This window comes from Pituophis catenifer, unplaced genomic scaffold (assembly GCF_029215685.1).
Source record: "Pituophis catenifer annectens isolate HBS135680 unplaced genomic scaffold, rPitCat1.0.hap2 SCAF_2, whole genome shotgun sequence".
Lineage (NCBI taxonomy): Eukaryota > Metazoa > Chordata > Lepidosauria > Squamata > Colubridae > Pituophis > Pituophis catenifer.
This window is the reverse complement of record NW_027256882.1, coordinates 243673004-243686857: the sequence shown is the minus strand read 5'-3', so window position 1 is coordinate 243686857 and position 13854 is coordinate 243673004. Positions and strand designations below refer to the sequence as shown.

At 36.0% G+C, this 13854-nt stretch overlaps 1 protein-coding gene across 1 annotated transcript in view; it reads right to left on the bottom strand.

Annotated features, from left to right (window-relative positions):
* The window catches only part of DTWD2 (DTW domain containing 2), a 78143-nt gene extending 64944 nt beyond the window's left edge, over positions 1-13199 (bottom strand). The window contains exon 1 of the mRNA XM_070935715.1: positions 12905-13199. Within this exon, the coding sequence (XP_070791816.1) occupies positions 12905-13074 (170 nt within the window). The 5' untranslated portion in view covers positions 13075-13199. The remainder of the gene's footprint in view (positions 1-12904) is intronic.
* Positions 13200-13854: the final 655 nt, after the last annotated feature.

Sequence of the window (13854 nt, the reverse complement as noted above, 5' to 3'; positions counted from 1 at the left end):
AAGTGTCTGCAAAATTTCAAAGCACAAAAATACATTACAGAAATGCACCACTGCCCTCTGCAGTTCAATCTAAAACTCTATGCTCAAATTTTCATACAAGTTACTATCTTTGAAACATATTTAAAGATTTTAATAAAAACATAAGAGTTTAAAGCATAGTACAAAACAATAATTGAAACTAAAATTCATAAATTTTGTGATCCACCCATGTGGTGCAAACCAGAGAGAGACAGATGGAGCAGGGGAATGAAATGACCCAGCTCTTTTACATTGTCAATGAAGGCTTGCAATATTCCAGTTGAAATAAATTCTAGGGATTTATTATTTAGAGCTACAAAAATCTGAAGTGTCACTATTTTTGCTCCCATCAAATGCTAATGTAATGAAGCAACATTTACACACACACACACACACACACACACACACACACATTTTGACCAGCAGATCTAATGCTGTTTTCTCAGGGCAAATGATAGAGCGCAGAAATGACTAAAAACATCTTTACTTTTTTTCTCTATGTATCCTGAGTAGTAAACACTATGATTTTTTTTATCTGAACGTGTCTAATTCTAGGCCAGATCAGTTTGCTGATATTGAATATGTCCATGTTCAGCCAATTCATTTTTCCTTTCACCATGTTGAATTTTTGCACATTCACACTTGTGACATTCCATGTTCCATCTTGACAGCTTTCAAATTTCTTTTCCTGCAACATCACATAGGAAAGGTTTTAATTTATGTTATACAATGCCATTAATACTCTGAAAGCTCCTCAGCTCATACCCATAGCCCTGGTGATTTATCACACCCAGGTGTGAAATGCTACCAGTTCGCTCCGGTTCAGGCGAACCGGTAGTGATAAAAACTACCAATTTGGGCGAACTGGTAGAAAAAAAAAGCTACTGGTTTGGGCGAACTGGTAGTTAGCTACTGGTTCAGATTTCACCACTGATCATACCTACTCCACACTTGATGCAGGGCTTCGTGCCATTGCCCCTCCAGAGCTGAACAAGGTGTACTTTACAATACTCTCCCAGACAACTCCAACCACAGAGGTCCATAAGGCTCAATTTAAGTGACTGACATGTAAGTTTAGCCTTCATTGTACTTGTATATAGCACATATGGTATATCCTTTGATTCGGGTGTGTCTAAATGTTAATGAAGCTACTGCTGCTTGGCTTCTTGGCATAAGCCCAGCCTTGTATTTCCTGTTCATGTATCCCACTGTTGCTTATCATGCCAATTGCATTTGCAATTGCCAACAGCAGACACCCCAGAACTTCCTAGTGTGGTTGCATCAGCACGTTGACACTCTCACTGTGACAAGTTTCTCTGAGTGTGACAGAATAAGCTCAGCATGACAAGATTAGCACAGGTTCACCAACGTCTGGATTGGGAATCAACCTGAGGCTTGGCAGGCCTTATCTAGTGAACTGCCAAGCTGTGATTGGCAGCTGTGAAATGTATAAGAGGAAGTGGTCCAGAAATCCCAGTGTGTCTACTATTTATACCAGCTCAAGCTTGACTCAGCCTTTCATCTTCCTGGAGTTGGTAAAGTGAGGACTCAGATTGTTGGGTCAATATGCTGACTCTATAAACTGCTTAGAGAAGACTGTAAAGCACTGTGCAGCAGTATATAAGTCTAAGTGCTACTGCTATTACTACTCAATAGTAGCGTTGAATGTTATCTTGCTTAAGGGGCATTCCATCTATTGCTATTAAATAATTTCAGGATTTTCAAGAATTGAACACAAACATATGGTTGCAATGATGCTAATCACAACATAGTGACAAATTACTAATTGCATTAATTATCCAGCAGGCAGTTGACCTTTTGCTGTTTCCTTACTCTCAGGTAAATATGTGGTTCTCAATTTAAATATGATCCACTATGAGAAGGGAAGAACAAAGTCAGCAATTCATTTTCTATTTTCAGTTAGAAACAACACGGCATCTGAAACTGGACCTTTCAGATCTCAAGCCTTCTTTCACATCTCAATCTAAAGATATAATGAGGGAGGCTTAATAGTTCCATAATATCTCTTCCTGCATGCAAGAAAAAAACTTTTAAAATATATATTATTTTGATATAAATGTAAAAAGATGAGAAAATTGTGGATTATGGCACACCACTCTATATTTATGATTTATCAGAATAATGTAAAAGAGTACTGGGCCTGATTTGTAAGTTGATGAAAAAATCTTTCTGTAATTTATTTCTGCATTTATAATTTCAAAGTGCAAATCCTGAGAACAAATTACTATGTTCAACTTTAATTAAATAATATACTTCATTTATAATTTTTTTCCAAGAATCAGTCTGGTGCAGTGGTAAGCCACCAGGCTAGGAACTACAAATCAGTTAGTTCTAGTCCTGCCTTACACACAAAGCCAAATGGGTGGCCTTGGGCCAGTCACTCTTTCTCAGTCCTAGAAAGGAAGCAACGACAAACCACTTCTGAAATCTTGCCAAGAAAACTGCAGGCACTTGTCCAGGCAGTCACCAGGAATCAAGACTGGCTCAATTTTAGAGAGCCAGTTTAGTATAGTGGTTAAGGCACTTGGCCAGAAACCAGGAGACAGTGCATTCCAGTCCTGGTTTAGGCATGAAAGGCAGATGGCTGACACTGGGCCAATCATTCTCCCTCAGCCCACCATGTCAGAATTCAGCAATAACTGGTTGGTCAATTCCTGTCACAACCAATGAATCAACACTCAGATCCATTGGGGACTCTTGCAGGAAAACACTAAGAAGAATATATAAAAATATTCATAAATGTATATTATTTAAGTACATTTATATTTTTTCCAGTAATTGAAAAGCTGGCCTTTCATTTATTATATTGAATATTTTGGAAAACAAAATGTTAATGGTTCATTTTTCTACACTAGGTCATCCTTCAAATTAAAATTTTCTATTGTTAATATGGATTCTGACATTATTCTACGATATCAGCCTATACCGAAATACACCCCTTTTCTCAATTGCACACAAGATACATGCCTTGAGGCAAGATTGCAGTTAAGATAATTACAGAAGACAAAGTTGATCTGAAGGGTAGTAACATTAATTAAGAAGATTTATCAGTAATGTGGTCAAAGGCTTTTGTTCTCATTGGGTTTTTCATTGTTTTTTAAATGCCAAAAGAGGCAGCTACTCTTTGAGGCATAGTGTGAATTGTCCTGAAAAGATCACAATGCATCATGTAATAACTAACCTCTGATAATGTCTTCAAAGTAAGACAACACACTACTTCACAAAAAATCAGGTGTAAAATGCTAGTGAAGATGCCTACGTCACAATGAAGCTGCTATAAATAATGGCATGAGTGCAAAGTTCTTCAGAAATGTAACTGAGGTAACAGAAAATAACAAGAAATGCTCTAGGTTTTTAATAATCAAACAAACCTTCATAAATTGGCTAATTACTATCCATGTTTAACAATCCACTGACATCTAAAATCTACTTTTATTAACATTGATTTGCAAAGCTTCTTCTCAATATTGCCTTCAAGCTGCATTACAAAGGTTGCAATTATAAATGCAGCATCAAGGAAACAGTTCCAGGGAAGAAAGGGAAACTTATTCCTGAATAAAATGTACATAGATAGGATTGTAGTATATGAAATAGGGCGTAGAATAGGACAATGACATCACTGGCGCAAGTAAGAAATTTATGTCACACTTAAATATATAATAACTTATATTGCCACTCAGTCTTGGAAAAATAAAGAACTACACCGAGATTCAGTGAAAGCAAAACTATTTGTCCAATTGTAACCCGTATTATGGATAGAATGTAAAATTTAAAAAACCCTCTAAATAATACACACTTTCTCTAGTATGCAAACTTCTCCTTTATATATACCATACTATTCAGCTTAATGTTGCACATTTTCTTTGCATACAATATTAATAATTACATATGTGATGAAGAAAGCACAGGAAAATCAAAATTGAAAATGTATGTGTTAAGGTTGGGAAACCGGGCAGGTAGAGTTCACTGGAATTAGTGACACACCTTGAATGCATTCATATTTTAGGCTAAGCCATGCTGTAGTTTGTTCAATTAATGATGTAAAGCTGTGTGCAAACTATTATGGTTTGTCGATTATCATCACCGGATTAATATATTGTATGAATCCATCAAATTGTATTTTCTTCATTAACTCATAATTGAATAAATCATTAACACAATAGTAAACTAAGTCCTGGATGACATGTAAATTATAAAACAAATAAATTTATATCTGCCCCATTCTGTAACTCTTGTTCATGAAATTATGAAATGAAAAATGGATCTGAACTGTAGTCCTTTCAATTAATGGAAAATTTCCTAATCATTTGAATATCTAAAACACATACTCCCAAAATACTGATTTCTTTTTCTTGTATTTTCTACTCCTTCTTTCTATTCTCTTTTCTTTAAATTTAGTTTGTTTTAGATTCTACTCTTATAAACAACATTTACACACACACACACACACGACCAGCAGATCTAATGCTGTTTTCTCCACCAAGGTCAAATGATAGAGAGCAGAAATTAGTGCTAATAAAAGAATATCTCCGAATTGCAGAAAAAAGAATAGCTTGATTGTGCCCTCCATGGACTGATCAAATAGAAGATCTGCTAAAGAAGTTACAAACCTTTTGCTTAAAAACATGCTTGAAAACAATTTGTCTAAAAGCAGAGACTTCTGTTCATAAAGATGATGACTGTAACTTAATTGCTGCCATACTCCCACAATAAGCCAATAGATGACCAGTTGTAGCTACTGAGTGAATTCAGTAGTTCTTTCAGCTATTCATTTTGAATACCTACTTCAATCTATTTTGAAGAGCTTTCAGTGAAAATACATGACTTTGTAGTGTACAATCTAACTCCTTCTGTCTCTGATTTCAATGTCCTTTCAGAGGTACTGACATTTCCACAGATAATTGCCTAACCTGCTTGACTGATTTTCCCTGTCTTTACAGAACATGTCCTTTATCTTGTGGAATACTGCTAGAAGATTGACTGAGAGGACTCATATACAATTTTTATTGTATGAAGCAGTTTTGAAACACTGAGTAGCTGAATATTGTAGTTTGAACCAGTTTGAATAATGCTTTCCCTGGAAGATGTGAGGGGCACGATACCGTAGGACTGTTTATTTCTACTGATCTTCAAGAAGAGATTATTAATATGCTCTTTCATGCTCACTGAGCATTGGTGGAACTTTGAAGCATGAATACTTTATTTTGCTAATGATTTATTTATATCTATCCCCACAATGCCTGATTTTACAGATTAAAGAATTAATGGTGTGGAATTTAAGTTATATATTGCCAGCTAGATATAATTATATTTATTTGCGTAAGGAATTATAAGGATGATCTAAATCAAGAATGGGGATGATTTAGTGATGCATCCTCACCCTTTCCAGATAATAAAGACACTCCAATATAGTAATGTAATATATGTATAGTAATATATAGCAATGTATTTCTTTAGATACTGGCCAGTTACCTTCTGACAATGCTGCCTAATTGGCAATTTTCTAAATGATGCTGTGTAGAGTAGCTAACACTTTGGTATGGATCTAAATGTTTTATCTTCCACTATATACTGATTTCTTATATCCTGGTTAGCAGTCAATCAGTAGTCTTTATTATGTAACTGAAAGAATTTTATTCAGTTTCATGACAAAAATTACAAGGGACAAGTAAAAGTTTATTTAAGTACCAAAATAAACAAATTAGAACAAACCTAAATAATATAGCTGCAGGTGATAATATCCTTACACAAATATATTTATTTATAATTAAATATACTGAAATATTTAAAATCTAAATTAATCAATTATTTAAGTCATTAAAATACAAAGATGCTAAAACACTAAAATATAAAACTTCTGAAACATAAAAATACCAAAATATCACAATCAATCCAATGCTACAATCACAGATTGAAGATTAAAATTTCATGTGATTAAAAGAAAATTCTTCGATTTTATTGATTTTTTTTCCTACCTAAATTTTCACCTCACCTTTTGCATCTATAAAGTATCTGCCAGGTTTCCCGATCATATTTGCCATAAAATTTTAGAATAGTTTATGTAAACATCTGAAACCATTATTTTTTTATATATTAGGGAAACTATAATGAATTTCAGGTATCAGTATAAAAGTGGCAGGTAGAAAAATTATGAACAAATGTAATTAATATATTGTACACATGGACAGAGTCTTTCAAAGAGTGGATTACATTTATATCTTGTTCTTAAGTACACTGCAGGAAGGGTGTAAAATGGTCAGTTAACTTACTCTTTTTCAAAGTATCACGGAGCATCCACATTTACTTCAAAGTGTTATGATTAAGCTGGTTGACTTAAAAAACACTTGTAATAATGCAGTGCTCACTGAATGACTATCATCTGAGTTAAGCTATTTTGTGATGGTTCCGAATATTTTCAAATTCCATATGATGGGCTAACAGTATCCACCACATTAGCCTGGTTAACTATACTATATGTTTCATTGCTGAGGTTTATTCTGATAGAAACCATTTTTAACTTTTTCAATTTCTCAAAGGCTACCTATGGTAGACTACTTTGCCATAATTATAACACTTTCACTAAGAGCCTGCAGAAATCTGTTATTAAAAGTAATGACATGGCCAGTAAAGAGAGAGGGAGAGAGGGAGAGAGAGACAGGGAGGAAGGGAGGGAGGGAGGGAGAGTGATTAAGAACTGAAAGATCCAGATAACTCCTGAAACACCATTCACCTGTTGACAGATACAGGAAGAGGCAGGGTATCAATCTCTCTTGAAGGACACAAAGAAGGCTGCTGACTAGAACTTATTAAGACAGTTTCTTCAATAAAGTGAAGGGAAACAGCCAGGATTGAATTAATCCAGTCAAGTCAGTTTACCTCAGACATTTCTTCAATGGTTTATGATATCTCTATAGGAGCCTGGGAAGCTTATTTTGGGACAATATGTCACAAACATCACAGCACTACTTCATCACATAAGATTTTACTATTGATTGGCCAACAGTTTCAATCTCTAAAATTAATAAAAGTTGACCAAGGGAGGGAGAGCAAAGCCCTGGATTACATTTATATCCAGTGGTAGCTGAGAACAGGGCACCCACTTCTGAAATTGTGCTGCATGGTGTATTTTGATATGGCCCATAAGAGTTGTCCCCTTTCCCCAGCTTCCTTGTGAGTCGAGTTCCAGAACATGAACTTTCCTGTCATTAGGCTTTATCCAGATGACAAGCGTTGCATCCTCCTGTCATAAGTATTTACGGGCAATTTCTTAATAAACCTTTGTAAAGCTTTATTAAAGTTCTAGCATGTCTCAAAGAATTCCTGCAAATTTTAAATTAAATGCCAAGTGTCAATATGCAGATTAACAGAAACAGGGCTTTGTTTCTGTTAATGCAATTTTGAATGGTCATTAAGTGACCAGTCCTATGGACTACCTGTATATCCTGCAATTTAAAATAAGCTAATTTATCTGACGAGTGTTATTTAGTTATAACTTATCTAATAAGAAAGCTAATTCCTGAATAAGGAGTTAAGCGTGTCTGATGCATGTGGCCTAAAAAAACATTCTTTTAATTAGGTGCATTTTCCCAAATGCTGTGTTGCAACCTGTTTTTTGGTCTTTTTTAAAAGGTAGGTTAAGACATCTCAATTTGCATTCAAGAAAGCAAGAAACTTACTGTCTAAAGTGATTTATATACTAAGAACAGTATCAATCCAAAAAGCCAGTTCTATCTGACTAGATCAAGGATTCAGATGAATTCACAAAGTGATGATTTCCATGTAATTGCTTTGTGCCCAGTAGCTATGAAATGAGTGAAGTATAAAGCTTAATACATCAGAAGGATATAAAGTCATACATCTCATTGTGTTCATGACCTGTAAACTTCCTGTACCAATGCTTTCTTCCTGCTTCAGATATATACTTTGTGCTTCAGATATACGCATGCCAGCCTTGCTATTTTTAACTCATGTCAGTCATAACCATCAGTACCAACATAATTTATTAAATTTAACTTTTGAGATTGTTAGAGAAAAAAAAGGAAAAGTCTTTGAAATAACTGATTCATAATTCATAAAATAAATCTGCCTTGGCTTTGATTAAGGACAAATTAATGCCCTGCATGTTAAGAGACATATTTTGAACCCGGCCCATTCAGCATGATGCCCTTATCTGATACTGCATCTTTCAGAATTCCCTGCTAGATTATGATGGAAATTATCATGTCTGAAAAATGTAGGTTAGCTCTCCAAGTATATTTCAGATCACCACACCTCAGAGAATAAAGGCCCTTTTCTATCAATTTTAACCTACACAGTGTAGAATTACAGACATCTATATTGGATAAACATGCAGTGGTTCTGATTCAAAGGCAAAAAAATATTTTGGAGCACATACACAGGGGTGTAAATTTAAAACTAGTTAGCAACTCCGTAAAGAAACACTTTCTTTCTTAAGAGTTTGAAAAACTAGGGAGAAGATGCATTTTGTTTTAGGAGTTGCTGTCAGCTGTTACATTCATGCCACCTGCATTCTTTTATCTTTGGACACAAAGCACTGCATTGCTCTAATAAATGCTTTAACATTAGATCTTGGTTACTATGAAGAGCTTTTTGTAAGTATTTTTGTAATTCCTTCCTTGAGATATCATATTGTCCTCCTGGTAAATACATTTTCATATTTGTTTAGTTACATTATCCTACGTATACACATATTTCCATACCTGATATCAATTCTGTAAATAATCCATATGCTTAAAACCAAAGTACATATTACCTGAACAGTTTACCCAGCTGAATTGGATTCCCCAACTTAATATTCTTATTAATTGCTGACCCTTGGGCTTATATATTATTTTAAACTTCTTGCCAATCCTCCACAAAGTTCCAAGTGCTTCATAATAGTAAAAAACAAACAAACAAACAAACCAGAATTAAGAATATCAAGAATAAAACAGCAAGAGGAGGAACAGCAACATGTAACGTCAAGACTTTTTTTAATATTACATGTAAACATTCAAGGTCTTCCTGAAATAAAAAGACAATTATTTTAATGGGAAGGATTTCCCTTAGAAAGGAATTCTAGTTATTTGGCTGTTTCCAGAAAGTATTGTTCTAGTCCCATCAAAAAGTATATCAGAGGTTATGGTCATATTTGGGGGAGTCTCTGGTGATTTCAATAGATGAGTAGCTTTGTATGAGAAAAGGGAATCTCTAAAATATTGCAATCTTTAATCATTCAAGGCTTTAAAATTCTTTACAGTGCTCTAGATTATGCAGGAAAATGAATGGCCATTCAGTTGTTTCAGTATACTATGTTCCCTAAATGCAGGCTGTGAACAAATACAAACTGTGGTTTCCGAATACTGTATGATTTAAAAGGTTGTTAGCTTTCTGTTGATAAAATCTTAATGTATATGTATTTAATACAATGAATACAATCCAAAGACATGATTATGATATTTAAAACCCCACATGATTTAGGACTAAGTGATTTGAAATAGTATTTTCTCCCGCAAGAGTTTGCCCTATTTTACTGAGATTATGCTTTTATGCTTTCTTTCACTTGACTATTATTGTAGTTGCATTACTGTACTATAACCTAGTTTCAGTAACATTTTTTTAAAAATTAAACATAAATCCTACAAAAAGCAGCAAATTCAACTAAGGAATAAAAATGGGGCCACTAAGAAATGAGCTGAAATGATCAATATGGCAAGGAAACCCTGACATTTGCAAAAATATAAAGCAGCGATGGAATACTGAGCATTGAGGTAAGGGAACATCAATTCCTGGCTGTGTAATATCTTGAATGCCATGTCCTGCAGCGTTTTAAAATGAAACATGGTTGCCTTGTGGACAATACAAAATTTTGTTCAAGTGTACGACTGTTCACTAGATGGCAGTACAGGATCATCAAGGCATACCAAATACAATAGCTATTACATGTCTTTCAATATAATATTGACTCCAGTTAAATGCAACCTTGTCTTAAACGAAAATGTAATTACTGTAGGAAAAGCACTATTGTCAAGCTAAGTATAATTATCACATTTGTTTCAAATAAGAACCAAACTGTTGTTAGAATATTAAAAGTTATTTGAAATCTGTGCAATTATTAACACTGTAAAATATACAAGAGCAATCTCCTTTAGCACCAGAGACAAATACAGTATAGATTACAGGTAGTCCTTGATTTACAACAGTACATTTATGACTGTTCAAAGTTACAACAGCACTGAAAAAAAGTGACTTATGACTGTTTTTCACACTTACAACCGTTGCAGCATCCCTGAGTTCATGTGATCAAAATTCAGATACTTGGCAACTGACTCACATTTATGACGGTTGCAGTGTCCTGTAATCATGTAAATACCTTTTGCGACATTCTGACAAACAGTGACAATGGGGAAACAAGATTCACTTAACAACCATGTTACTAATTTAAGAACTGCAGTGATTCACTTAACAAATGTGGCAAGAAAAGTCGTAACATGGGGCAAAACTCACTTAACAAATTTGTCACTCAGCAACATAAATTTTGGCTCAATTATGGTCGTACATTGAAGACTAAAGTGAAGTGTGAAGTTTATATGTAGTGTCACATTTAATAATTCCATGTATATGTATCATTTTGCACATATTCATACTCAGAAGTCACGTAATCTACCAATCCACTTTCCTCTAAGCTTTCAGAACACATAAACACTGTTATAAAATGAGGACCCAAATTGTTGTAGGCAATATGCTGACCCTGTAAACTGCTTAGAGCCAGCTGTAAAGCACTGTAAAGCGGCATATAAGTCTAAGTGCAATTGCTATTTATATGACTTCATATACTATCCTATGTGCCAGAATTCATCTACCTACCTATCACTAACACTCTGATTCCTGTAACCTTTAACTGGGTGAAACAGTGCAGTACAGGTCACAAAGTTTTCAATGACGTTACCTCAAATGACCTAAATCACAGAATGTGTCCAAAATCCAGAACCCATGACTGCAATAGAATTGAAATTTGGCAAAATTTATAAAACAATTTTATGATATAAAATTATCATAAAGCATTTTATAAAATGCAAAATGTCATAATTTTTTTTGTCTGATGTTTTTCTATGTTATACAGTTCAATATATATAATTCAAAATGTTCAATTTTCAAGGAGATACATCTATGAATGTATCCAAACTTTTTTTTAAAAAAACAATACATTACAAATTCTGTCATTCTTGAGAAAACTGATAAGGAAATATCTCTGAAAGGATGTAAAGGTCCTTAAGTGCTTGGACTTCACAAAATAACATCCAATAAGTCCTAAACAGGACAAAACCAGTCACATAATGCCAGCCTTCTGGCCACCAATGTATCCGAAGTCATGTTAATTTAAATGTGACTGAATGAATTCAGTTGCTTGAGTATATACAACATGCTGAGCCATAAATGAGCCAAAGCAGCTAACCTCATTTAAATTATATTCTGTTATACTAACCCTAATGCACATTCTCTCCATAACCTCACCTTCCCATCTGGGTACTTTTCAAGAAAGTTAACTATAAACTCAATTCCAAACAAATGTGGAGGTTGCAGAAAAGCAGATTTTGCTTTTAAGATGTAAATACAGTCATGCTTAAAATCACATGGCTTAGCATAATGTGAGAAAACTTTCTCTATGATTTTAAGCATGACTGTGTTTACCTCCTAAAACAATCAGTGGTTTACTAGACCGACACCAGAAATCACATTGCAGTCTACTTAGAATGATGTACAGTACAGCTTTAGGCAATTATTGTGGGAGATGAATTTTTATAGTCTAAATAGTGCCACAAAGCTCAATATTCCTTGCCACACACTTGAACAGATAAACTAAATAAGGAAATAAATTATCTGAGTTCTCCTTTCTCAGCAATCAAATGCTTCCATAGCTAGATAGCATGAGCTAGCTACATTTACATGGCAAAATAAACAAATGAGGTAACTATAAAACCTCCTTCAAATTGAGCTCATCCTCTGGTAATTTCACCAACTCATCCAAATAGTTTCTGTCTTCTTCTAGTTTATTTATTTATTTTTAACATAACAATGCAGCCCACAAATATGGGATTTCCTGGTAGTCTTCTATCCACTCACATTCATTACCTGATCCTCCTTAGATTTTCAGTATCAACTAGCTGTCATCTGGTTGACCAACCACAATCTACCATAATCGATTAATTTTAGCCTAGAGGAGCCTCCCTTTGTTGTTTGTTTAGGGCAGGGATCCTCAAACTTGACAGCTTTAAGACCTGTAGACTTCAACTCCCAGAATTCTCCAGCCAGCAAAGCTGGCATAGCTATGCATAGCATAGCTGGCTGGAGAATTCTGGGAGTTGAAGTCCACAGGTCTTAAAACTGCCAAGTTTGAAGACCTCTGGTTTAGGGTTTAGTGCCTCCTGCAAATCTGCTTCAAAAAGCTCTTCCGAAAAGAAGAATCCAAGTAAATAAGAGAAAGCTCCCGTTCAAACAACGGGAGGTGTCAAAGTCTTCCTGGGAGGGCGCTAAGGCAAGGATGCTGTATTTTGGAACAACCCGTGTGATTAAGCTACTGTTCAGAGTGGAATGTGACCAATATTATGTTACGTGGAGGACTGAGGTTAGTTTGGCCATAGTATACACCTGAAATGAGAATAAAGCCCTGAGAAATAGCCTGAGAAGCTTGTTTTGCAAAGGCAGTAAAAAAAACAAACAAAAACCAAACAGAGACCGGGCGGGAACGAATGCATTGCGACCTCTTAACCAGCAGAGGGCTGAAGTACCGGGGGGGGGGGGGGAAACGGGACACTCAGCGACACGTGACCGTCCACAGAGCAGACGGCTTAGCTGGTCCACTCACCCGCAGCGGCCGCATTCGGGTCTCCGCGTGCTGAGCTCCACGGGCAGCTCCCACAGACCTTCGCAGCACTCTTCGCTTTCCTCAGTTGCATTCTCCGGTGCAGGAGTTGTAAACTGCCGCTGCTCCTCTCCGTTCCCCGCCGCGTCAACCGGCCACGGCCCCTTTTCCATGGCTGCCGCGAAGATTTAAGTCCAGGACTCGACGGCTTTATGTGTGCACAACGGGCCAACTCTGTAATCCCTGGGGTCTTGCAGGCAGAGCTGAGGAAATCCCTTAAGCAGCCAAAACGGCAGCCTGGTCCACCTCTTTCTTCCTGATCTCTATCTCTAAAGACACATGAAGAAAGACCGGCTCTGAAACCAAAGAAGCCCGAAAGGCAAAGCTTGGACACGTGGTTAGAATGTCCGCCTCCCCCTTTCCTGGCATCCACAACAGATTGAAAAAAGCGGTTTTTTTTCATTGGCCGCAAGAGGGCTCCGCTGGAAAGTCTTGTTAGTTTGGTGTGATGGGGAAGAGTGCGGGCGCGGTTCGGTATTGTTTAGTCTGAAAAATTTGCGAATGCTCCACGTAGTTAGGATTTCATTCCAGGGAAGCGTCAAGTTTAGAAACAAGTCTTGTATTCTGTCCCAATACAGCAGCCCTATTTAAACTGATCTTCTCAATTTATTTATTTTTATTTTGTCAAGCATGCATAAGAGAACAGATATAAGTATAAACATGATTATGAATACAGGAAATGGATACGAATAAATGGGGACAGTAGGACAGGGACGGTAGGCACGTTGGTGGGCTTATGCATGCCCCTTACAGACCTCTTAGGAATGGGGTGAGCTCAACAGTAGACAGTCTAAGGTTAAAGTTATGGGGGTTTGGGGATGAAACCACTGTCAGGTACTGCATTCCAAGCATTGACCACTCTGTTGCTAAAGTATTTTCTGCAATCCAGTTTG